The sequence below is a fragment of the Cajanus cajan genome, chromosome 4, assembly GCF_000230855.2.
Source record: "Cajanus cajan strain Asha chromosome 4, NIPB_CcT2T_4, whole genome shotgun sequence".
In the NCBI taxonomy this organism is placed as follows: Eukaryota; Viridiplantae; Streptophyta; class Magnoliopsida; order Fabales; family Fabaceae; genus Cajanus; species Cajanus cajan.
In genome coordinates, this window is record NC_138520.1 from 66,081,749 (window position 1) to 66,108,270 (window position 26,522).

Below are 26,522 nucleotides of genomic sequence, written 5' to 3' on the forward strand. Positions count from 1 at the left end.
AGTACGCAACTCCCAACAACAACTGCAACAACATTCCCAATGGCTGGAGATAATCACCCACCTTATAGTGTGGAACAACATCCTCAGTCTTATCCATCATTTCATACGCACCATGAACAATTCATGTACACACCACCATCAATAACAACTCCAACAGGGGACTTCATGAGCAATCTTTTTGGCGTCGATGTACACACGCCACAAAGTGCATATAATTACATGCAAAGCATGAATTTCCCTTCATTTTCGTCTTATCACTTTGAGGTTGGTGGAAGTGGTTCGTCAAATCCAGTTACCGATACTGTTAATATAGAACATGACGAGAACCAGGTTGAACCACAACAACCACGCATTGGTCGTCGAAACCCAACAAGGAACCGACAACCTCCGAGGTGTGGAACGGGTGGACATAGACATCATTAAAGTTGGATTGTAATTTCCTGGATTGTAATTCTGTTGTTGTTCTTTTTTATTCGATCTCCTATTTTGATATTGTATTTTATTTTTATTTCAAGTTGTTCATCTCAATTAATATTGTTTTTATTTAAAATTGTCATTTATCATAATATTTTCTTTTTTAAATATTCTATTTAAAATTAATTTTATTCAATTTTATTCTTTAAATTTAATTTTAAATACATTTTTATAATTTAAAATTAATAATTATTTCATTAATTATTTTTATTCTAAAAACTTAACTAAACTATTTTATTTAAAAAATACTAAAAATTTTCAAAAATTTATAATTAAAATATGAAAATAAAAAAAATAAAAAATCTGGAAAAAATAAAAAAAACAAAAAAAATGAACCAAAAACGAAAAAAAAAAAACAAAAACGAAATAAAAAACAAAATACAAAAACAAAAAAAAAATGAAAAAAAAATAATAAACAAACAAAAACGAAAAAAAAACACAATATAAAAAAAAACAAAAACGTAAAAAAGAACGAAAAAAAAAAAAAAAAACAAAATATGCAGTTGAGAAATCGGTTTACGTACAACCGATTTCTTACTGCATTGGTTTCAATTTTTTTGAGAAACTGAAGGTGAGAAATCGGTTCCCCTTAACCGATTTCTCACCTTAAACAGTAAATGGGTCATTTTGGTAAATAAAATGGGAGTGAGGTTATTCAGAAAAATAAAAAAAAATTGATATATTAAAAAAAAAAGTCCCATGCTGAGCCCAAAACGGAGCAAAAAGGAAAAGGAAAAAAAAGAAAAAAGAAAAAAAAGAAAGGAATAAAGGAGAACGGTGGCATTAAGTCACGTTTTATGCAACAGAAAAGGAAAACATGAGTGAGACCACACATTAGGGTTGTGCAAGCCACATGCGGCTTCCTTAAACCATCTTCAGCCGCACGAGGGGGTCGACTATCGGCACTGCAGAAAGCGAAGAAAGATGGGGATGGAGGAGCGAATCGCGAACGAGAACAACATCCACCGTCGAAATCATCTCCGACGGCGGGCGCGGTAGAGTTCACGGCAACTCGACCCACTTTGGGTTTGTCACGGCCGCGCACAATAAAAGCGTAAGGGAGAAGATGGAAGCGTATATCGCCGCCACCGGAAATCGCTTCCGGCGACGGCACATGGCGGCGCACAACGGCTTTCGAGTTCCCCGGTAATACTCATTTACCTTTTTATTTCATTATCACTTCTTTTCCTATTGGGGTTTGGTTTTATTATTCAGAAGATAGAGACCCTATTTACTCATTTCAAGATTCAAAACATCAAAGAGATCAAAATACACAAAATATTGATACCTAGAGTTGTGGTTCCCTTTTCTCCTCCTCCCTGCTTTGCCCGGATTCCTTTGTCTTCTTCACACGCTTGCTCTTATTAGTTAGTCACTTGGTGATTTTTTTTTCTTCTTCTTCAATCCCCCCATTCCTTTTGTGTTGTGCTATTTATAGATGTATGATTTTTGAATTTGATTAATCTTTCTCTGCCAAATCCCTAAATTCAGGGATATGGCTTGTGAATTTGGTTAAATGAAAGGTTTGGTGGTTCCAGCAGGGCATGGTGGCTTGTTTGCAGGGCATGGTGGCTCCGTAGCAGAGTAGTTAGGGGTCAGCTGATTGTATCCAAAGGAGGCAGAGGAAGATCTTTCTTTTCTGTTTCTTCCTTTTTTGTTTTTATTAATTTTTCATTAATTTAATGTATGTATGTATTATTATTATTTTATATGTATTGATATAATTTTGATTTATGCAAGAAGGCAAAATTTGGAATTAACAACACCTCTTCTTTAATGATTCTATTTAAAAAGACACTTTTTACGTCCTTTTGATAAAGCTTTATGTTTTTGTGAGCTGCAAAAGCTAATATAATTCTAATAGATTCAAGTATGATAATTGGAGCAAAGTTTTCAGTGAAATCAACACCTTCTTGTTGATCATAGCCTTGAGCTAGTAATCTAACTTTGTTTCTTACCACTTTCCTTGTTCATCAAGCTTGTTCCTGAAAACCCACCTAGTTTCAATAATACTCTGATGTGTTGGTTTGGGGATAAGGGTCCAAACATCATTTCTCTCAAATTGGTGAAGCTTTTCTTCCATTGCAATGATCCAATCATTGTCCTTTAATGCTTTGTTAATGTTTTTGGGCTCGATCTTGGAAACGAGAGCATACGAGGCATTTTTTTTAGAGCGGATCTAGTTCTTACTCCTTCAGCTTTATCTCCTAGGATGAGATCTTGAGGATGATGATTTATGAACTTCCAAATCTTTGTGAGGTCTACTTGCTTCGTCTGATTGGATCGTTTGATATATCGTCTAAGCTTCGGGCTCTAGTTCTTTCATTTGTTCGCTAACCTACAAACTCATCTTTCAGATCTGATAGTTTTCTACTAGTCTTCAAAGCATCATTAAATCTCACATTTAGGGATTCTTCTACCACATCAGTTCTAGAGTTGTAAACTCTATATGCTTTTGAGGTTTCAAAGTACCCAAAAAAATACCGTTATCTACCTTGGAATCAAACTTCCCCAATTGATCCTTGGTATTTGTTGAACCATTAGGTGATTCATTTTAAATCATAATCTATAAAACATTTTCCAATCGAGTTCTAAATCAAAGCTCCAAATACGAGTGATCAAAATGTAAAGGCATTAAGAACAAAAATGAATCACTAATAAGTAGAAGAGATCATAACATATATGTGAAAATCATGAGTTACATTAAAGTGTAAGAGGTTACATCCAATCCCAAAAGGAAAAGATTAGCTACTCATTTCCATGAGAGCCAACCAATAAAAGAAGAGAAGAAGAAGAATCTAGAAGAAATTGTTGTTGTTCTGTTCTCAAAATGTCGGAATCACCACCAAAATCTTCAACTTGGATGATCTTCGAGGCTAGAGAGAAAGAGATGGTTCAAGTGTGTCGTTTCCTCCAAAACTCCCCTCGTCTTCTCCTATTTTCCCCTTTTTATATGTTATGATTTATAGCAAGGGGTCATTTACTGCCACAAATTGACTTAAGCTATTTCTGAATGGCTCAAGCCCTTTTTTAAATACTTTACCATGAAGGAATTGAAATGACTTAAGCCTTTCTAAAATATCTTAAGCCTTTTTTAAATACTTCATCCTAAAGAAATTGAAATAGCTTAAGCCTTTCTTGAATGACTTAAGCCTTTTTTTTGGCAGATTGTAATCTTAATTTCTCTGAAATGGCTTAAGCCCTTCTGATATAGCTTAAGCCTTGTTGAGTTGATAGAGATAAACATATTTTCTTCCATGAATCTTTTTGAACTTCATTTCTTTTCTGTGTCTTAACTTCTCTTCTCTTAACCTACAAAGCAAAACCATCATAATTACCCAAAAAATTACTATAATTTGATTGGATTGGATTTCTATAACATAATTTACATATTTATATATAATATTCACATCCTTGGGCAATTTATAAGGGGAAAAATGAAAGCATGCCAATTTTTACACAATAATATTCATGAAATTCAAGTCAAAATGACAACTAACAGTATTCACGATATAACATTCACAGCCAAACGGGTGAAAGTATGATATGTTAGGCCTTCTTCCTCTTCATAATTCATAAGGAGTCTTATTTAGCAAAGCTCTGATCAACACTCTGTTTTGTATATAAATGGTTGTGTTTACTGCTTTTGCCATAAATGTTTTGGTAAATCATTTTCACAAAGAAGCGTTCTGGCCATTTCTTGCAAGGTCCTATTCTTTCTTTAAACTACCCTATTTTGTTAAGGTATTCTCAATGAAGAGAAGTTGTGAGAGATGCCTTGATTTTTGCAAGTACTTCTGTTTGTTCTTTAGTGAGTTTGATCAAAAGTAAACTGTTAAATGAGAGTTGATCTTTTATGTACAACGCTTTTCTTCATATCAATGTATTCTAAAAATTATCACTTCTACTTTATAGTATGAAGGCTTGATCCTCATATAGTACTTTCAGAGAAGATGGTCGTTGCAACAACGCTTGGATTTAAACGTTCAAAATTTCTTCACGAGTTGCTTTGTATATCTTCCTGGTTGATCGTAGAAAGTACTATTGATGCATTTAATGTGAGCATTAAATGCTTATCAGGATGCATGTACCTCTTATCTGATCCAGGCAACTATTTATTATCATTTCTTTCTATTTTTTAGTGCAATAGAGAGTGTCAACATAGAGTAGTTGGGACTGGTGCAGAATAGTCATTTTTAGTCTCTTTTCCATGATATCCAGGATTATGCTTTTGGCTTCTCACAGATATTTTATCCTTTTCCTCTTTATTGCACTTCGAGACTTTCAAAGCTTCTTTTTGCTTGATCTGTTGAGGAATAATACATTAAAGCAAATGCAATGTAAATCGTATTCATTTAATGTAAGTTAGATGGATTATATGCTTTATCTAATTTCTTTCATTTTACAAATTATATGTATTATTTTACATTTCGTCTAATCTGTTATATTTTTTATGAATGTTGACTTTTGCTTGAAGAAAATCATTTTATTTATCACCATTAAAACTTAAGGGATCGTCTATTGTCTTAAAGATAAGATTTTTGATTTAATAGAATGAGATGTGGATTACATAGAATATGAAGATGTAATATAAAGAGTGAAAGATGCAATAATAAATAAAATTGCAGAGAAATTGACAATAGAAGAAAAAATAGTACATTTTAATTATGTTGATGATTATAATGAGATGAGAATTAAACAATAGAAGAGTAAGACGTGGATCAAATAGAACCAGAGAAAGATGTAATATAAAAAATAAATAAGAAACATAATAGAAGATAAAAATGTAGATAAGTTGACACAAATAAATAAGCTAATATGATAACATGTGAAATTGGTTTTATGGTGATATGTCAATGTAATAGTATTTAGCTTGATTTTTATATAATAAATATAAAAAAATTAATATGTAAATACATATTTTGATGTGATAACATATAAAATTAGTTTTGACATCATGTTAATATAATAGTATTTAACTCGACTTTTATATTAGAAATAAATTGTCATGCTTTAATTGAATAATGTACTTAAGCTTTTATATTGATTTTTAATCTATTTTTTTATGTAAAAGATTTTTATTTTTATGTGATAATACTATTTTTCATTAGGATAAAACATAAATAAACTTGGTTCAATTTTTTAAATTTTTAATAAAATATTTAATTTTTAACTTAATATTATTATAAAAGATTGTATGAATTAATTTAATTTTAATTTTTTATTCATAATAATTATAATGATAATAATAAAATGGCAAAAAACCTATTTTAGTCCCTTATAATAATTGTTTGTTTTAATTTAGTCCCACTTTTATTTTTGGTCTCAATTTGGTGCCTAATAAATTAATTGGTCTCAATTAAGTCCCTAATAAATTAATTAGTTTCAATTTAGGACTTCCGTCCAAATTATTTAAACGGAGTTAACTGTGTGGTCACGTGGATACCACGTAGATGCATAGGTGGATGCCACGTGGATGCCAATTTTTTTGAAAACACTTGGAACCTGAACGACCCGTTCTGAAACCAGAACGACCCGTTCTGAAACCAAAACGGGCCGTTTTGGTTACACTTTTGGTGTGTTAATTTTGCATCCGGAACGACCCGTTCCAGGTGCAAAATTTACACACTAAAAGTACAACCAGAACGGGCTGTTCTGGATCCGGAACGACCCGTTCCAGGTGCAAAATTTACACACTAAAAGTACAACTAGAACGGGCCGTTCTGGTTTCAGAACGGGCCGTTCTGGTTTCAGAACGGGCCGTTCTGGTTCCAAATTGCTAAGCATAAACGATCAATAATTATAGTTCACGGTTGTGAATCATGGAAGGAAAAAGACCCAAGGTACAAAACATTTCAAACACTGAATTTGGTAATATTGTCAATGGAAATTGATAACTTTAATTGCTAAACAGTTAGGTTATACAGTGTATTATTAAGGACAATGTAATGTATCACTAAAGACAATGGTAGCATATTTTATTTCATTTGAAACTGGAGTGAACCACTTACTACCAAATTGACACTATACAGTAAAGGATGAAATGACATAGTATTTTTTCTTGAAGTCATTAACGATGTACCTCAACAACAACAACCTGTTCTTGAAGAGGTAGAATATGAAGTAAAGGAAGAGGATACACAGGACTAACATTTCACCACAACCATATGCAGGGACAGATCTAAGTTAATCATAGTGGGGGCACTTGCCCCCACTACAATTTTTTTCATTCTTTTTTTTTATATATAAATATTAATAATTTTATAAAAAATATATTATTAATTAAATTTTAATTATGTTGTTATATCTAATATAATAAATATATTAATATTTTTTTTATATTTTATTTTATTGTTTAATTTTTTTTTATTTTGTGGTAAAATTATCTTCATTTTTAATAAAGAAAAAATTTACTTATTTCAAGAGTAAGTCTCGATAGATTTATTCTATTTAATAATTAATGTTCTATATCAAATTTTTAAGAATTTAATTGTTAAATTAAAAAGTTTTTCATGTATAGATCAAATTTATAAAAAATTTTAAAAAATTAAAAATCATATGATACTTCGTTAAATTGATTTAAATTAACATATAAAATATTTTTGTTTTAAATGAATGTAAAAATTTAGAGGACACTAAAAGAAAATAAATTAATAATTTTATTATATTTATCCTATTAATTTTTATCATTTTATGCCTCTAATTTTAAATAAGTTGCAAAAAAATTATAAAATGACACTTAAATATTTCTTCAGACAGAAAGAGAAAAAGAAAAAGTTATTACTCTATTTATAAGACAATTGTATTTTATAAAAATAAATAATTTTAAAATTTTTACCATAAAAAAATATTTTTCAAAATTATTATATTTTTTAATAAAATTAATAAAGAATATTCTATTCTCAGTTTTGGAACGGGCCGTTCTAGTTGTAGAACGGCCCGTTCTGAATCCAGAACGGCCCATTCTGAAACTAGAACAGTCAGTTCTGGTTTCAGAACGGGCCATTCTGGTTTCAGGTGTTTTCACAATATTTGGCGTCCACGTAGTATCCACGTATGTATCTACGTGACATCCACGTGGCCAACAGTTAACTCCGTTTAAATAATTTGGACGGAAGTCCCAAATTGAAATCAATTAACTTATGAGGGACCAAATTGAGACTAAAAATAAAAGTGAGACTAAATTGAAACAAACAATTATTATAAGGGACCAAAATAGGTTTTTAGCTTAATAAAATTTAAAATTTTGTATAATAAAATTTATTTATGATTAAGGTGATATTTTTTTTTTTACTTTTTCACAACCACTGATGGATCAATGTTTAAAACTAAAAAATATTAAAAAAATATGAGTTTAACAGAAATATTAACAAATAAGAGTGTTACCTTAAAAAATAAGTAAAAATGGTTTTTTTAATAATTTAGAAAATATATTAAAAAACAAAAAAAGTTGCTTATGTTTTTTTTTTCAAAAAGCTGAAAAAGAAAGTAGTTAATTTGTTTAATATTAAAATATTTAAATATATTTTTAGTTTCTCAAATTTAAGGTAAATTTATTTTTAATTTCTCAAATTTAAAATTAATGTCTTAAATCTGTAATTTTTTTAAAAAATTATTTTAATCATAATACTCAAATTTTGTTAGAAAATCTGTTAAATACCATGACATAAAATCTATTTACTTGTGTGTTTATTAGTAAAAATATCATACTAAACTTAATTAATATTGTATAATTATCTCAATTATATTATTGGTGATATGAGAGACTAAGGGGGTGTATTGGATTAAAATTTTAAAGGACTTTTTTAGTTAAAATAAATCCTGCGGATTTTAAAAGACTTTGCAGGATTTTCATGACTTTTAAGATTTTGCAGGATTTTACAAGACTTAAAATCAGGATTTTAATGAATTTTGCAAGACTTTTAAATCAGGATTTTAATGGATTCTGTGGGATTTTGTGGAGTTTTGACATTTGATAAGATTTTAAAAAAAATTCATACATTCAAATTTAAAAAGAGTCAAAGACAAAAATAAGAAGAAAAAAAATAATGTCTAAATAAATAATAATAATAATTCTTCATAATATCTTATCCTCTTTTTATAGCATCCACTATCAATTGTAACAATTCATCGGAATCCTCTTTGGTCCAAGCTTCATAGTTTTCTTTCTCTTTTCCTTTTTCTTTATTATTTCCTTGTGAATCTCCCATTTGAATTACTAAAACAATACATGTTGAAAACTAGTTATATAAATAATTATGGATAAGAGACAAAATCAATAAAATTATATTATTATTTTTAGAAGTACACCAATCATACAAGATCGAATATATCTTGGTTATCCAAATGGATCAAATACCTCAGTCATTATAAAAAAAACATGTAAAAACGAAAATATAGAAACATAAGATAATTTTTTATATAAAAAAAAATCAGTATATTCGATACTGAGAAAATATTTAGATATATAATTTTTTTTATATAAACAAAATTATTTAGATATAGAGAATATATATATATATATATATATATATATATATATATATTATTTTAGTTATATATTATATGATAATTTTTAACGATATTTATAAATGTAAATTATTCTAACAAATATTTTAGCAATATTTTTTTTAAAAAAATAATAAGCTAATGAAGGCATAAATCCTAAACCCTAAAAAATTAGATACTGCAATGTCTTATGTTAATTTTTTTTTAAATATAAAAAAATCTTAATTTCATAATATAAAAATAAAAAGAAAAATTCATAGTAAAAAAAATAAAATAATTATTGAGTCATAAAAGGAGGAGGGATAAGAGTAACAAATTCAAGGAAAGGAAAGAGTTCACAATTTTTATGCTGAGAGGGTTCTTCCCCAAACTAAGATCTATTTTCATCTCATTTTACTCACAGAAACCCTAACAAATTTATCTTATATATATATATATATATATATATTTCAGAGATTATGATATCAATTTCATCTTTCACCTTTTTCTTTTCTTGACGTGTGTTATAAAAAAAATTAGACTTAAAAGTTGAAATTTCAAGCATTTTTTTTTGTGTTATATAAATGAACAAATTCAACTACATAGAATAAAATAAAGCAAGTCAATTAAAGAGAACGAACAGAAAAATAGAGCAAGTCAATGACACTATTATTTACATATCAGAGTTTCACAAAATAGGGAAATGGGATGAGAACAGTACTACAATATTATATATGAACAATGAATAATAGTGTAGTATTATTAGTAGAGAAAAATGCAGAAGACAGGAGCATAGAAAAAAAAAGATGAAAAACTCACTTGAAAATTCTTGAAACACTTGAAAAATCACTTCAAACAATCCTTCAAAATCCGATGGGTTTGGATGAGATTGTTTTATGAATCTGGTATTTATAGATAACACTAGAAAGTCCTTCAAAATCTCTCTCACACAACAATCCTTTAAAATCCTTATATTTTTGAATACCAATGGATTGTTTTTAAGTTGTAAAAAATCTCAAATGAATACCATTGGATTTTAATGGGCTCTTTAAAAAATCTTGAAAATCCAGATTGAATACCACTGGATTGTTTTTAAATGACATAAAATCCTGATTGAATACCAATGAACTTTTTTACTCAAAAAAAGTCTTTTAAAATCCTACAAAATCCTAAACTAATACACCCCCCTAAGACAATATTTTTGAAAATCATAGAGACTAAAAACAGTAAATTTAAATTTGAAAGATAAAAAGTAAATTTATTTTAAATTTGAGAGACTAAAAACATATTTAAGTCCTATTAAAATAAGTGATTATTTTCTTTTAAAAACATATTTTAAAAAAAAATAAGTAATTTAATCAGACACATTAAAAATATATATTTTTTATTTATTTGACTAAAAATGAGTTTTATTAAAAAAATTTAAAACGGATTTTTTTTATATTGGCAAGGATAATAAATAGAATAAATTAAAACAATTGTTATTATCCCATAAACCGAAAAAAAGGAGATTATAATGGAGGAAGTTAATTACGAAAGGAAAATGTTTCCCTCCTTGTAAAAGGTAAAGAGCAAAATTCAAAGTGGAAAGCCCTTCCCGGAAGAGAGTTCGGAAACCCCAACTCAACCAATTTTGAATATTGTGTGAAGAGAAGAGGGAAAGGCCTTCGGAGAGAGATGGCGGAAGGTTCGAGAAACATGGAGGTGGAGAAGCTCATCTCCTACACCGACGACCTCGTTAAGGTGTTGCAGGACCCGCGCGACCACCACAGCCTCTCCCACTGCCTCCAACAAACCCACTTCCTCTCTTCCACCTGCCACTCCCACCTCAACGATGCTCGCTCCTTCCTCCAAGGTCAATCATCCCTTTTCTCTTCCCATAAAATCTCGCTGTTTCAGGTTTTAGGTTTACTTTTTCCGTTTTCTGGTAATGGTTGTTTAATTTTGAGAAATTGTTACATGCCCATGGTTTCAACTAATTTTTACATGATGCCTAATTCAGTTTTTTTTTTTTTTTTGGGTAATCATGTTATTAGTATGAAATATATATATCAATGTCATGTCAAATTCCTGTCGGGAACCTTGTCGATCATTTTTAGTAGGATTGGATCTTTCAATCACATTTTTTTATTCATAAGATTTGAATCTGATACCGTCTTTAAGAGAACTGAGTTGAGTTACGCTTTGATCAATGACTTGTTGGTATATGGAATTGAGTGTGATTATCACTTTCTCCTAAAGTAAGTTTTTTGGTTATGAGTGGTATGAGTATGACAGTAGGGTCTATGGACATGTGGTGGTCTAGGATTGTGTAATATTATTTTGTTGAACTTTGTGAGGCTTGATGATTAAAAAAAGGAGTATTTTTGTTGTATCTTTTTGTCTCGTGTCTTTGGCTGGTAGTTTATGTACAATGTACCTTTGAGGGTTGATTCTAGTGGAAGGGAGTTGTTCTGCATAACCAAAGTTTGAATTCTTGTTGATTTAGTGTCTTATAGTGCCTCGAATATGATGGACCTCAAAGGAGAATACACGTGGGAAAAAATGTTGTGTAATGTGAATATGAGTTTTTCACTTGGGATTATAGTGCCAATGTGGCAACAGGGTTTGTTTTTATCAGGAATTATTTCACTCTTTCTCATTATTATTTTTTATTTGAGATGTTGCAAATTATTTGTAAAGGTTTTGATACCCTAACTTTTGATTACAAAAACAAGTCTTTGTTAATATTATGAAGACTTGAGTATCACTATGAATGAAGTTCAAGTGTTTTGATGTTTGCATTCCCCCCTGTTGGTTATGGTTTCACCTTTGTGAGTTATTTGATTTTATATTAATTTAGGTAAAGATAATGGAGGATAAGAAAAATAAAAATGCTGTTGGATTTGATAAAAAGTTTCTAGTGAATCAAACAAGTGAAAGTGGATGTGTGTATGCTAATTGCTGACTCTTACAAAGGTTTTCAATTGTGGTTGAGGTCATGGTTTTGTCACATTCCTTGATATTGTGAGAAGTTGCAGACAAATGGGCCACAATTGCATTCACTAGCATTCAAAAACCTTGATGTTGCAACCTAAATCTCGGTCACAGATTGTTTTTAAAACCTTCTTGATTGTATTATGATGTTGACCCATGCTTGTATGTATCAGATTATCAGAAAAAAATAGATGCATGCAAACAGAAAATAGAGGAAGCTAGATCCGAGACAGCTTCTGATGCAGACCTGGATCTTCTGCAGAGAGAACTGGAGGAAGAACTTGAAAAAGATCGCTCATTGAAAGAGGAGTTTAGATAAGTCTCTAGTTGTTTTGGTCTCTTCAATTGTATGCTCATTTTGATTTTGTATCATTAACATGACAGCATGTCATATCCTAACATCTATCTGTCATCAACACAGCCATTAACGAAGAGTTTAATGATGTTGAAAAGCAATGGATTTCTGTCCAAGAGCAAAAGAAGAGTTTACAGCAAATTGAGAAAAATAAGCTGAGGACACAGTAAGTAAATTACAGAACTTGTATCCAAGATAGTGAAGCTGCCACGTATATTTGATTTATTTGTTATTCATGTTAGAGTCTCAATCATGTGATTATGCCTCATCAATGATAGTGGAGTCAATTAATTGTTCTAAACTCGTGACAATGTTTGACTTTAACATATTCAACTTAAAGTGGAGCATAAATGCATTCTTCTCTTCTGTTTCAGGATGATACTTTCAATGTATGCTTCTGTCACAAATATTGTGCCTAACTTGAATGAACACTCCAAAATCTCAGGCTGTATCCTTTTAATGATTTACTATTCTGCGTCCCCTCTTCTGTTTCTTCCAGTATTATTAATTATCTGTTGATACCCTGTTATTCAAAAAATCAAAAGTTGGTTGCTCCTTAACCCTCAATTGCAGATGTTGTGGAAAAGGATAAAGATGCCGTTGAGAAGTTTGAATATGACACCTCAAAGATGAGTGCCATTGATATAAGTAATGGTATTTGGAAAATAATAAGCGAGTGATGCCTGTCAACCAGATAAGTCGATAGTTGCAACAATGTATTATTTCTCAAATTTGCGTTGCATCTTTGCATTCCTGCAATTCACTTATTTATTGCTGTAAGAATTCAATGTCTATGAATGAAAATCTTGCATGTTGATATTGACTACTGAGGGTGTGATAGAACTGGACCAGGGTATGATGAAAAAGAAAGATTGAATGAAACAGGAGAGAAAGAGAATGAGTATTATCTGATGGTGAGAGAATTATGGAGATAAATTTGAGGAACCCGGCTCCTCTCACTCAATTGTCTAATTTTGTTACTCTTATGGTCCTTTGTATAACTCCTGCTAGCTAACTAAATAACCTTCAACTAGTGAATTATCTAGCTGTTTCTTTTTATTTATTCTCTAATAAAATTGAGTGATAGCAAATTCAAATGAAGAATATGTCACCCTTGACAGAAATACCTGCAAAATATTACTTTGCCAATGCTTGGTTTTGTTTCAATGCTAAGAAATGACTTTCGTTAAAGAGAGAAAAAAAAGGGGGGAAACTGGGGATGCTGTGGTTGGTGTGGTGGAGTGGAGGAATAGATTTAAAAACATCCAAAAAGGACAATAAATCTCAAATCCATACGTTATGATTGTTAATTTCTCGAATGATTATCTGCTGCATGCTGCATGCTGCATGCTTAGGCTAGAAAACTTTTAAGTCGTGACCAATTTATCCGTGTGTTTGGTAATGCGTTTTGTGTTTCTTGATTTGGATCTGCAAAGAAATTATTAGTTACTGTTATGTTGTTTAATTGGGCCTAGACAAGGATGCTCCATGGTGAAGCAAACACGCACTTTATAGCTTAATGGATCCGCAGCATGGTTACGTCTGGATTATAAAAAGCGATAAATTCTAGAAATAACATTGACATCAATCGTGTAAGTGTCAACATAGTGAATTATCAGACTATTTTTTACAAATTAGAAAGGATAAGAGATCTTAAAATGATTTGATTTCCCAAGACAAAAAGTACTTTACGCAGTTATCAATCATGCAAACCATTTCTAAGTGGATGCATTAGCTGAGCAGCAAAATGTTAGAAACCAGTCCTTGTATACAAAAAATAAAGTTTTTTTTACAGCAAAAAAAAAGAAATAAATAAAGGAAGTTTTAGTCTCTATAAGGCTATATAAATTTTTTTACCACTGGCAATCTTCTGTGAGAGAAGGAATTTGCTTGAGTCGGGCTGGACCGTAACAAAGCTTTATATTTAAATATTTAATGCAACTGAATATAATTTGAACTTAACATCATTAGTTAATCTAGAACAATATTAAGCTGATTCATGCAATTAAAAGTTAATTATAAAGATTAGTTCCATTACTCGTGTCCAACTGGACGACTGTGGTAATCTGAGGTAGGTAAGATAATCAATGACAATGTCCAAATGACCAACATGTTGAAGTTCATGAACCGAGTTGCAGAACATGTAACCAAGGAATAATTCTCCTTTTGCATCATCTCTGTCTAAACAGCAAATGAGATTACTCTAGACAAGACGTTGGTTACCATTACCAATTATACTTGACACTGGTGGTGGCCGTGTTTATGGAAACATAGCTATTGTTTACGATTTCAGTTTTTTTTTTTTTTTCAAAGAAAAATTATATTAAGATAAGACAGAACAACACAGATATGTATAGAAAAATATAAAATTTTAAACATATCAAATTCGATCTCAAACTAATAAGAACAAAAGATTTAACCATTTATATGACTATTATGAATCTACTTGAATGAGTAGCTACTTAAATTTTGCATGTTATAAATATATGAAATTCAATTATTTGTTAGTTATATAATACAATTCCGAATCAAGAATTTTTTCATGCATAAAATGTATTTTTTTTATTTATTTATGTACTTTTAGGCTTCAATCATAATCCATGCCATGTCATACAGTCTTAAAAAGCAATGCGACAACAACCATTCAAGAGTCCAACTGAAAACAAAAGTAATCTGATTTTGAATAGTTGGGTTTGGAAGAGGCAACTAATTTTCCCATATACAATGTATTTGGGATGGGATAGTAGAACTGGAATTTCAATTAGCCTTAGCCATTGATTAATGAGAAAGTTTAGAAATTATTGAAACACATTTTTTTTTAACATTTTTATCCCGACATATTCTCTTTCATTAATTAAAAATCAATGGACCTCACTAATTCAAGAATTAGACCCAACATCTTGCACAGAAAATAAGTAATATACCGAAGGTATAAAATAGTTTTAGACTATTATTCAATTACAAACAACCATTATATTAAGTTACTGATTTTTATAATAGATAAATAAAGATTCATATATAGTGATATTTAATTCATTAACCGTATAAAACTACTTTTATATTTCCGGTGCATGAACATTAAAGTCTAAATTGTATTAGTTGCATTCTTCTTATCAAATAGTGGTGTTTTGGGAGCAATATAATGTTGCCATTCTGTATTCAAGGTGGAAAGTATGGATTATCCGGATTTGGGGACAACCAATGGTAGTTCAGGTGAAAGGTGTAAAATGGCAATGTTTGTTTGCAATTACGGTGTGCCTCCATGGAGGAACAAATTGCAATCAATTTTAAGTAATCTGTGAGGCACAAATGCATGCTTCATAATCATTTCTACGACTACGACATTAGTTGGAATACTTGTCTACTTGCTGTTAAGTTTCTTCTCCTTTTTTTTTACTCACTGAATGAATCGATATTGTAGCCAATTGGGTATATTTTACAGATTCAAGGTGCTTTAATTGCTAGAAACCTGGTGGCGCAAGAATTGATCTTTTTGTAACTTGTTTTTTAAGCTCATTCCATTCATCACTTTCATCCAAATGATCCGAAAGTTAACATTTTATCTTGTGTATGAAATATTTCTATGTTTTAATTATTTCAACTTTTTATATGCACCCAATAGTCCAAAATATTACTGCACAGAAGCTGGAGATTGTATTGCTTGAGACAGAGGACCCAAACCTCAATTTATTACAACGATGCCTTAAAGTTTGCAAGTATCATATAGAACTAGTTTTTATCGTTTTATGAGATTAATTTTCATTCATCTAAGCAATTTTATACGGTCAATAATTTTATCATACATAATTTATGATAAAATTTCAATGTAAACAACTTTTACACTCAAAGTATATTCTAGTTAAATTCTTGTATCAGTTTTCCATCCCTCCGAAGGTATGATTTAAAAAAAAAAAGTTGAAACTAATCCTATAATCTATAATTTGTATCATCTTTGGAAGGAGAAGGGGGAAATAGTCATTTTTTAAATGAACATAATGATGAAAAATCAATGTCTTCTGTATTATGGTTAATTAGTATTAAGCATATGCAGCTTTCATTATGTACCAGGCTTAGGCCTGAGGTATGAAATAATTAACTATCGGGCATGTATTCTGAGATGCTCAAGTTGTATAGAGAGAGGGCCATTGGAACATATATGTATTAATATTATTTGGCTATTTGCATCATTTTTTTTTTCTTTTGTGAGTCTTGTACATATATAAGGTGGCTTATCACTGCCTTCATGACAACCGTAAATGTAAATGTTCTATAAGGTTCTGTGCCTTTTTCTGAAGAGCTTTCACCAAAATGTTCTTCTCATGCATGTTTATAAAACCATGCTTGGGGACAAAAACTCCTACCGAGGGTTGCATGCTGCTGGAACTGGAGTGCCTCTATAAGCTTCACAAACATAGCGTGTAAAATTCTCATATTCCTGAATTAACACAAACAATAATATTAACTCTTTGTTGATGAGTATCATAGCAAGAACATGGAAATTGAACTAATGATGTGTGTATTTGCATGTGTGTTTAAATGAGAAAGAGAAAAAGAAAGTACAAACCTTTCCAATAGATTGATTGTTTACCACCACCCAAGGCAGAACTTCGTAGGGTGTGTAAAGGGGAGCAGCTTCATTAATATATTTTTGTCCAATCTGCATAGGATTAAAATTCCATGTTAAAGATCATAAAAGCAAGTAAAAAATTATTATTATTTTTATATAGAGAACAGGTATCTTGCACTGGAGACAATGTAATTTTGTTCTAACTATGTAAAATTACTATTAACAGTAAAACTTATATTGAATTTTAACACAACTACATATTTAATCTAAGATCACTGGCCTACCTAGAACAACTTTATGCCATCAATTAAATACAAGGTTGTATTATAAGGTTAATAGAACATCCATAATTTTGCATAACCCTATAGTCATGATTAGGTGCTACTATGATTAACCATGAATTTTCTTGCTTTTTTTTTTGTGTGTATTCACTTCACTTGCAAAGTTAAAACATTTACTGTGATATATTGTTTTAGTTAATTATGGTCATAGAAATGTGCAATAACCTCTGTTCCATTTCCTGTATTATAGCAGTTAAGAATAGGTTCCTTGGGCAACTCCAATTCGGTGAAACAATCCTGCCAATTCTTGTGCCTTCCCTCAATTGCCAGAAACTCAAAGCAGTAAATCAAAGCATAATGTTTATTCTGCATCATAATTTATCGTAGATATCAGATCCACCACAAAAAATGCTTTGGGTAAAATTTTATGTTTACAATGAATAAAAACATACATTCACTTTTTTCTTCTATCTCTTTTTCTTTCTATCTTTCTCTTCTTTTCCCATCACATAATACATCACACTTACCACATCATTCAAAACATTGAGAGCACAGGCTTCCAGTGAATTTAGCTCGCATTCATCAGGGCCATTCTGCATATTTTTATTGAAGTACAAGTTTAATTTGGAAGATATATAATCATCAAACATTCATATTTCTTAATAATTATTTTCCAAACAAAAGGAATATTAAATACTAGTAGAATAGAAGCACGGGAAACTATAAAAAAGACATGATAGAGAATAAAGAAAACAATATTGTAATCATAGAAGTTTTTCAAAATTTTATTTCCCACAACACTGTTTTTTCTCCACCACATCAGTCATCTCATGGCACATTTCTCTCTTTTCTCTTCTTATCTTTCTGGTGATTCTAAAAAAAATTGTGCACCCTTATTATAGAACTGTGATTTCTCTTTTACAAATATTCGCTACTGTTATGGTTTGTGCATTTATGTCACAACTCTTTGATGGGGAAACCTGATTTGAAAATTTCTTAGAAATTCACAGTGGCTTTTGACTATAATACTAATGGTCATTGACAAAAATATTTACTAAATAGAAAGTAAAAGATGTGATTAATGTTGAAATTAAACCCCTTTTCCCCAATTGTTCTATTGAAGTGAAAAGAAAATCAAAGAAAAAAAGCACATATAAAGCAAATGGAAAGCATGTACAACTCAGCCAAAGTCCTAGCAGCCGGGAGGAATAGTGGAACACATAATATATTATTTTTAATATTTTATTATTGTTTATTTCAGCAATGCACGCCTCTACATTTTTTATGGCAAGAACTCAGAAGCAATAAGCTTGTCTACCTTCAATTTTGTCGTACCATTGAGCTTGCTAACCAAATTGATATCAGAATCAGTTATGTAAGTGACAGAAAATTCACCAATGTTAATTGCTTAAAGTTTTAATGGTTTGCACGGCACCAAATCAATAAGCTTTATGTTAATCTTATTATAGCACAATCTTACATAAACCTCAAATTCTTTCAAGCATAACAAAGAAAATAGAGACAGAATAAAACCTGACATATTATGGAATGGTTAGTCTTATCAACATAAGCATTGGCCCAAGGAACTAGCTGGAGATTCACAATGTTGATGAGATCACCGTGGAAGATTCCTTCTAGATTCTTAACAATGAAAGTTGCACAAGGTTGGCACAGGCTTGCATAGTACACCGAAAGATTAACTTTCTGAGAAGCAAATGATGTATCCTCAGAAGGGTGGTAAGAAGCACCAACAGATTCATTGGTGAAAATGAAAAAGACCAATGCTAGTGCAGTGATGGTAGATAGTTTTGGAGAAACCATCCTTTTTTCAGGGCCTGAAAACAAGGAAGACTTTCTCTGCTCTGTTTCTGATTCTGGGTGCAATGAATATTGCACTGACTCTAATAAATAAGCCATTCATGTATCATAAAGTGCTAAATAAAGGTAAAATAATCTTTGGTTAATAGTTTATTTTATAGATATTTATTAAAATTTTAATCCAAACAAACTCTTATCAATTATCAGGACTAAAAATGCGTGTTAATGTTAAAATGTAAGCACTAAAAGCATATTAAATTTTATGAGAATTAAAATTAAATTTCAAGTTATTTTAAGTCATCAAATATATATTTTAAAAAAGTGGGAAATATGAGAGACAGAGAGTCTGTGCAGAAATTAGAAAAAGGCAACTAGTCATTAACCAATGGTACCCATTAGTAGTTAGTGCATTGAGTTTTCTTTGTTTGCATACGGCTTTATGGAAAAACGTCAATGTAAACACAAGACAGTATAAGATAGGTTTTTTCTTCTTCTTTTTTTTTTTTGCCATAATTTGATACATCAATTTTCAAATTTATTTTGGGCAAGTCCAGAAATATAATCCTCTTTTCTACTAATTTTCCCAGGTAAATAATGGGTAATAAAACCCAGAAATACACAAGATAACTTCAGAGTTGAAGCAAACCATATCAGCCATGATCAATAATTTCCTTTTGTTGTGTGTAAATATTGCTTTTTATAGCTCCATAAAAAATAAAAAAAATTTCCAGCTATTTAAAAGTTGGCGTTAATTGTTGTGCATTTGCCTACCTCTAACGCTCTTCCCTAACTCTGCTTTATCTTACCAACTCTTAAGCTGTACAAAGCTCATATTCTTGGACTTTCATTTCTTCCTTTTGTCCTTAGTTAGTTTTCTTTGGCTTTGCTTCTCAAGAGTTTTCTATCTATATAAATTATTATTTTTGGATGTTATCTTTGTTGGATATTGGACTCTCTTTTTATATAGAGAAAAAATTTAAAAATTGAGAAGCCTATTTGATGTCTCACTTAATTAAGTTGAGAGGGGGCCTGAAGTACAAGGGGTGAGAAAGAGAGAAAGTCAAAAGTTACTTTGAACACCAGCACTTTGAGAGAGAGAAAGTTATTCTCATTTTTACACAAAGTTGCGACTGTAAAATTGATACTGCAGATTTGTTCACCGTTAGATCGGGCTGAAAATTTGAGAGCATGTCTGGGACATCTTGTTCTTGATTTTGAACGGTTGGATCTTTAATACAAGATCTAAGTTGAGAGATATTCAGTTCACACTGTAACTATATATTTGGAGTTTTTCATCTTTTTTGTTCTCTATTTGTAAACTTTATTGCTTTGTTGTTTAGCTGGTTATTAGCACTGTTTTGTGTAGTCGATTGAGACTCCTTTGTACTCTTTGTTAATCATAGTAGAACTATTTTTTTGATCTGGATGACTTGTGATCTTTACCCTTATTTTGAGAGGTTTTTCACATTACAATCTTGATATCTTTATGTGTGATTTTGGTGATTTATTATTGTTGTTCATTGGTTGTTGCTCCTCATAAATTCTTACAAGTTAAGAAATTTATTTTCACTGCATTAACTGTTTGACTTCGCTCTATATTGTTATTATGTTGTTGTTTCTCATCAATCTTTTTTATATTGTTATTGCATTTATTGTTTTAAAATCCAATTGATACAGAAAAAATATTTGAACTTTTTCATAAATAAGAATTTTCAAAACATGCCGCTCTCAAAAACTTAAAAGACATTGAAATAAATTTGTTAAATAAATTAATTGTAGAAAGATAAATAAAAAAGAGAGACGTATAACAAGTCATTGGAATACTTTTAATGCTAAAATGAATGTATATGTAATTCTTTCTTGAAGACAATACGCAATGCTGACATGATAGAAACAAGACAAGTGGAATTTAATGACCGAAAATAATATCATGACATAATATAAGTATTAAGTAATACATGAAAAATCAATATGCGAATAATCTAACGCTTTCTAAAAAAGTTCTGACTTGTCTTATTAGTGGATTCATCAAAATAAGAATAAAAAATATTTTTGTTATTATTAATACTCAAAGTTAGTGATGAGAAAGTAGGTAAAAGTTCAAAATTAATACCTTTAATTTGCCTGAATTTTTTCTTCTTACAAATTTTTTGAAACAGGAAAAGAAACATATGACAATCGTTATAATAATAACAATTACTAGCCTATAAAAAAGTTTTATAGCAGAGAATTTTATCCAGAAGTTTATAACCTTTTTTACACTTATCCTATATCATTATGTTAGTGTTAAATAATAAATACACCTGTCTAAAAATAAGATGAGGGTGGCTACAAAGTCCAAGGACTTATTTTATTTATCACACCGACTATATATATGTTAAGAGTCGTGAAGCATTTCTTCAATTAATGGTTTAAGTTGTTGAAAGAGACAATGACTGTGAAGTACGTGTAATATGACACAGCTTTTGTCCCCACTTTTCCTATAAATATTATACTATCCTACACCAATGCTTATCTATTTCACTAGACTTAGAGAGATTCTCAAAGCATAGTCCATAATCCAATACTATGGAAGACGGTGGAACAAATGCTAAAAGCTTGGATCCTCATCTGAATTCAGAAGACGGATCTAAAAGAGAAGATGTTGAAGAAAAGGAAGAGAGTGGTGTTGAAGGAGGGCTTATGAACAACTTGATCTCCACCTTGAGTCCAACCAATATTGGAAAATCCAATGAGAATGAAAGTGATGGTGATGATGGAGAAAGAAAAAGGGTTGATGAAGGTGGAGAGGGAGGGTTCATCAGCAAAATGGTTTCCAATTTCTTCCATCAAAGTGAAGGTGAAGGTGTGGTGGAAAATGAAGAGGATAAGGAAGAGGAGGAAATCAAGGGTGGTGAAAGAATCAAACGGTTGAAGACAGAGAATAATGGAGGCATCATTCACAACATTGTTTCTCATTTACCAGCTGCTTCAATCCCAGGTAATTATGCAACAGAAACTATATCATCCTAGCATTGTGTTCTAGCCAACTTTTCTAGATACTAATATTTACATCTTATTAGATTATTATTTATTAACTTAAAGAAAAAAAATAAAAGTAAAAAATGAAATACACTCTCAAAACTAGTTTATGCATACTAAAAATAATTTTTTAGATAAACAAATCACAGGTTATACATGTATATTTATTCGGTTATTTTGGATCTAGTGCAACTAATTTTGTTATTACCGATGTTATATCATAACATTTTTAAACTTTAAAAGAATTTTTAAAAATCAGATTATATATAAAATATTTTAGTTTATAAAAAAAATTCTTCTTATTTTCTTTTTTATATTAAAAATACTTCTGAAAAATTTTATTCAATATGTCCTTACTCCATAACAGGAAAAAAAATTTTGTTCCTCGGCCTTATTTTAAATTCCTTTGTTACTTTCTTAGCTGCTAATTGACTAATTCACTTTGTAGTTAAGACTAATTGGTATGAGCATAGTATTAGTGCTAAAGTTAGGATATATTAAAATAGTTGTAAAACCTATGTTAAAATTGTTTTGTTATTTTAGGCTTTTCACTATTGGTGGCTACATATCTTGCTAGACAAGTATTGCTCTATAGTTAATCTATGGTTAATATTATCTTTATAGTTGATGTTATATCTTATGTTAATTATAAGTAATAAATAAGAATATATATATATATATATATTTATTGTTATTTATTTTATATATATATATACTTATAATTATTAAATATAATAACTCCTTAAATTAAAGTATTTCTCTAAAATAAAATAACTAACTTATTATTTTTCTTAATCATGTGATTTGTCTCTATATTTCTTATAATTAAAATTCTGGCGGTAATATTTTAAGAGAAAATAATGGGGTTTCATCAGTGATGGTGATTATTCTTGGATAAAATTTAGCTACAGTTTTATAAATGCAGTTCTATAAATAGGATTGCTGTTATTCTTCTATGAAAATCTAATGGAGATCTAATTAATTTAATTAATATATATTAATTCTTAGAGAACGTTATTTGTTTTTCCGTCTTGTATTGATATATGTACACTTCATTGTTTTAGCAGATGGTGCAGTTCCCACAGCAGACGAGGCCACTTTTTTAATTAACTCTCTTGTTCGTGACTAAGCAGAGCAATTCTTAAATTAATATGGTGCACTAAATGGAAGATTCTTTTGCACCGTGCCATATATTTATTCTGTTTCTTTATTTTTTCTGAGTTTTCTTTGTTCGTTTACGGTAACATATAACACTTGTAAAAGTATGGAATATCCAGATGGTCTTGCGCAATGGTGCTTAAAATTGCATTGCCTTGCGCCTCTCGTAACGTTAGCGTATCTGCATATGTACTCTTTTGGTTGATGCAATGATATTAGTTTTTGAATTAAAAATAAATTATTATTTTAGTGTGTATAATATATAAACTAAATATTTATTATACATAATTAAAATTTATATAAAAAATATATTTTAATATGTAACACTCATTTTTAAGGTATCTATTATAAGTGGTGTAGTTTAGTAGGATGTTATTTTTAGTTAAGTTGGTTTAGCTTTAGAAGGGATTTATATGGATTTTCTTGAGAAAAGGGGTTCATAACTTTAGTTTTTCAAAAATCCTTAGGGAGAGACTAGAGAAAGTTTCTCTGTAATCTTCCCTCCCTTTCCTTCCTAAAATCCATTTCTCCCTCACTTCTTGTAGCTAATCCAACTTAGTTAGTGTGGGTGATTCGAAACCCTGGAGCTAAGAGTTCCCAAGTTAAAATTGTATAGAGCTCGTTATCTTCTTCGTTCCTCTTGTTGATTTCTAGATCGTCAATGAGGTAAGGGAAGTTTGTGGCTTGAATGATTGCATGTTGTTTGTTGATGTTGTGGATGTGATTTCTAATGGGTAAGTTTAATTAGTTGTTGAATGTTGTGTAAAGATGTATGAGAGGATGGGTCTTGGATTTTTTTTTTTTGGATTCTTGGTGTTGTTAGTTTCTTGGAGATTTTTGAGGTAATTGGGGTTTTGGGAGGAGAATCTTGATGTTGTATCCAAATTCTTCTTATTTAAATGAGTTTTATGGTTTAAAATTGAGATTGAAACTTGGGATGGAATGAAGAAGTTTGAAAACTCCAAAATCACGAAAAACAAAGATAGTCTCTATCATGAAATGGCTGAGCGGAATTGAAAATGAGAAATAAGGTGTCTTTGGAAGGAAATGACCGAGTCGTTTAGAAACGGTTGAGCAGATTTGCATATTAGAATTAGGTGTGTGTTTGGCAGGAATTCTCTGAGAGGTTTGGTGCTTTTCAAATTAGACTTTGTTATCTTCTTAAAAGTTGTAGTCCTAGATGTTATCTTTGCAATGACTTTGGAATCACCTAAAAAGGAGGTCTAGAATTCTAGTTATGACCTTTTTAGTGAGTAAAAGTCAAGTTGTCAACATTCAGGCAAATTGTTGCAATTTTTACGATTTTTAACTTGATAGATGATTAAATTAGAACTTGAAGTCTTCTAAAGAGATGTAGATAATATTTTTATCTTTCATATGAGATAAAGATGAGTTTGACTGAGTTAGTGAAACTCCAATTATGTTGTGTTATGTGGAAGTTTCCATAGATTTCATGTTGAAAATGATATGTGCTTATTTCTTTATAGCATATGGTAATATATAATGTCCTAAGTTATTATATGATGAATTTTTTATATGGATGATGATGTATGAGGATGTCCAAAGTTGTTTATATTGTGATTGAAGTTGTTATGTTGAGATTACTATACATGTTGTAAGTTATATGATAAAAAATGATTGTTAAATGATTGTTTTATAGTTGATGAATGATGAACTAATTGTGTAAATACGATGATAGGTTTGTTGATTGTGTGGTAAGTTGAATGTATTGTAAAGTTGAAAGTTGTTCTAGTCACTTAAGTTGATTTATGATATTGTTTACTTAAGATGTGAATGTTGTAAAAATGTATGTTGTTTACATTGTTCAGTTGACAATTGCTAAAGTTGAAAGTTGTAAAGTTACGATGTACACAATGTTGTGTTTATTATTTTTGTTAAGTTGAGAGTTGATATATATGTTGAAAGATGATTAAGTTGTAAAAAAGTAAGTTGATATGTTGTTATGTGTTGTATTGTTAAGACTAAGATGAATGATGTTTATGATGTTTAAATTGTAATGATGTATGATGATAAGTCGTTAAGCTATTCAATTGTTAAACATGTGGTTGTGATATATGTCTATGTTCAGATACATAGAAATTAGAGGATAGTTAAAAATGTTTTCAAACTTTAATATCTTATTGTGTGGATATACGTTGTGTTGAACCCTTCAATAAGTAAGTTGACTTCTGAATAGGTATGTTATTTTTAGTTGTTTTCTCTAAGTTTTATGTGGTATTCGTATGTGAGCAAGGTAGAGACATACATGTATAAAGTGACAACAATATAAGGGCAAGGTCGAGTTATACTGATTATAAGTGATCAATCAAGTAAAGTACGAAATTGGAGATTAAAATCCCTAACCTAGTATCAGAAGGTTATGGTATTAGAGGGTAGTCGGTGGGCTAATTTCATAGGTGACTTAGTTAAGCTAGCTAATGTCATGGTAGGCTCATACCTAAACTGTTCTACCCTAACATAGTACTATACTTCCTTGTTTAAGTGACAAAGCCTAAGAAATCAAACTAAGTTGTGCATACTTGGCTCTCTTATGAAACCTAACGTTGTATTATACCTGATGATAAGTGTCTAATTAGTTTGATTTAATACTCACTTGAGACACTTATCTAGCACATTTTGTGTACATATTGATATTATTTTGATCTATATATGCTTAGAATCAAAGAGGTGCTTTTGATTAATGTTAGTACAGGGAATAAGAAGCCTTTGATCCAATTTGGTGCTTATTTTGTAGGTTTTGAAACCTGGAGAAGAATGGCTCAGCCATTCTAAAGCGCTCAGCGGAATCAGGTCAGAGAACTTCCCAAACTCAAGGCGCTCAGCCACTTCAAAGCGCCCAGCGGATTGGCCTTGGAGGAGAAGGAGTGCTCTCTGCCTTCAATCCGCTCAGCCATTCCCATCCGCTCAGCGGATTTCATCCAGGAACAAGGGGTGCTCTCTGCCTCTAAAGCGCTCAGCGGATCTCAGGCGCTCAGCCCTTGAGGTTTCTTCATGGTGAAGAACTCCCAATCCGCTCAGTCGTTTCAAGGCGCTGAGCGGATTCTTCTCTTTCCTGCCTACTCTGTTTTAATTCTAGCAATTATAAAAGGGAAGGGGAGAGAGAAAAGGGAAATAGAGACGAAAACAAAGAGAAAAACAAGAGCTGAGAGCACATGAGGAAGAAAGAACAGAGTGGGAACGAAGATTTGGAGGCTGGATCACTTGGGAACGAGGATCAACTCCTTTTCTTCATCTCTTCCTTTGTAATTTCTTCTTCCACTCCTTTGATCTTGTAAATGGCCATGAGGGGCTAAATCTTTGAGGATTGGTCTAGATGTAACTACTAACTCTTCTTCTTCTTAAATATATATATGCATTTCATTTT

The 26,522-nt window shown here is 30.5% G+C and overlaps 3 protein-coding genes and 1 long non-coding RNA gene across 5 annotated transcripts; 3 read left to right on the top strand and 1 right to left on the bottom strand.

Moving 5' to 3' along the window:
- Positions 1-889: 889 nt before the first annotated feature.
- LOC145956926 (uncharacterized) lies at positions 890-2,237 on the top strand. Its single transcript, XR_014433316.1, has 2 exons — positions 890-1,620; positions 1,966-2,237. It is a non-coding gene; the product is annotated as an uncharacterized LOC145956926 (long non-coding RNA).
- Positions 2,238-10,494: 8,257 nt separating this feature from the next.
- LOC109791688 (kinetochore protein SPC24 homolog) lies at positions 10,495-13,118 on the top strand. The gene is made up of 5 exons (XM_083072843.1): positions 10,495-10,816; positions 12,111-12,252; positions 12,357-12,458; positions 12,667-12,740; positions 12,866-13,118. The coding sequence occupies exons 1-5, from the start codon at positions 10,639-10,641 to the stop codon at positions 12,970-12,972; spliced, it is 603 nt and encodes a 200-aa protein (XP_082928969.1). The 5' UTR covers positions 10,495-10,638; the 3' UTR covers positions 12,973-13,118.
- Positions 13,119-16,286: 3,168 nt separating this feature from the next.
- LOC109791689 (gamma-interferon-responsive lysosomal thiol protein) lies at positions 16,287-19,072 on the bottom strand. Its single transcript, XM_029269945.2, has 5 exons — positions 18,674-19,072; positions 17,668-17,733; positions 17,366-17,506; positions 16,857-16,949; positions 16,287-16,727 (listed from the first exon to the last, which is right to left on the bottom strand). Exons 1-5 carry the CDS (start codon positions 19,055-19,057, stop codon positions 16,650-16,652), a joined length of 762 nt encoding a protein of 253 aa, XP_029125778.1. The 5' UTR covers positions 19,058-19,072; the 3' UTR covers positions 16,287-16,649.
- Positions 19,073-21,376: 2,304 nt separating this feature from the next.
- On the top strand, positions 21,377-26,522 carry LOC109791690 (uncharacterized). Of its 2 annotated transcripts, none has more exons than XM_020351013.3 (2): positions 21,377-21,938; positions 23,044-26,522. In XM_020351013.3, the coding sequence occupies exons 1-2, from the start codon at positions 21,527-21,529 to the stop codon at positions 23,106-23,108; spliced, it is 477 nt and encodes a 158-aa protein (XP_020206602.1). In that variant the 5' UTR covers positions 21,377-21,526; the 3' UTR covers positions 23,109-26,522. The 2 variants fall into 2 exon arrangements, with proteins under 2 accessions (XP_020206602.1, XP_020206603.1); XM_020351014.3 differs by having other exon boundaries at positions 21,387-21,938; positions 23,047-26,522.

Excerpts from the sequence above, each read along its gene's own strand:
- LOC109791688 (XM_083072843.1), top strand. The coding sequence starts at position 10,639 with ATGGCGGAAGGTTCGAGAAACATGGAGGTGGAGAAGCTCATCTCCTAC. Across the intron at positions 10,817-12,110 it reads TGCTCGCTCCTTCCTCCAAG|ATTATCAGAAAAAAATAGAT; the intron begins GTCAATCATCCC and ends TGTATGTATCAG. Across the intron at positions 12,741-12,865 it reads ACACTCCAAAATCTCAGGCT|ATGTTGTGGAAAAGGATAAA; the intron begins GTATCCTTTTAA and ends CCTCAATTGCAG.
- LOC109791689 (XM_029269945.2), bottom strand. The coding sequence starts at position 19,057 with ATGGCTTATTTATTAGAGTCAGTGCAATATTCATTGCACCCAGAATCA. Across the intron at positions 17,734-18,673 it reads ACCATTCCATAATATGTCAG|AATGGCCCTGATGAATGCGA; the intron begins GTTTTATTCTGT and ends AAAAATATGCAG. Across the intron at positions 16,728-16,856 it reads ACAATCAATCTATTGGAAAG|GAATATGAGAATTTTACACG; the intron begins GTTTGTACTTTC and ends GTGTTAATTCAG.
- LOC109791690 (XM_020351013.3), top strand. The coding sequence starts at position 21,527 with ATGGAAGACGGTGGAACAAATGCTAAAAGCTTGGATCCTCATCTGAAT. Across the intron at positions 21,939-23,043 it reads ACCAGCTGCTTCAATCCCAG|CAGATGGTGCAGTTCCCACA; the intron begins GTAATTATGCAA and ends TCATTGTTTTAG.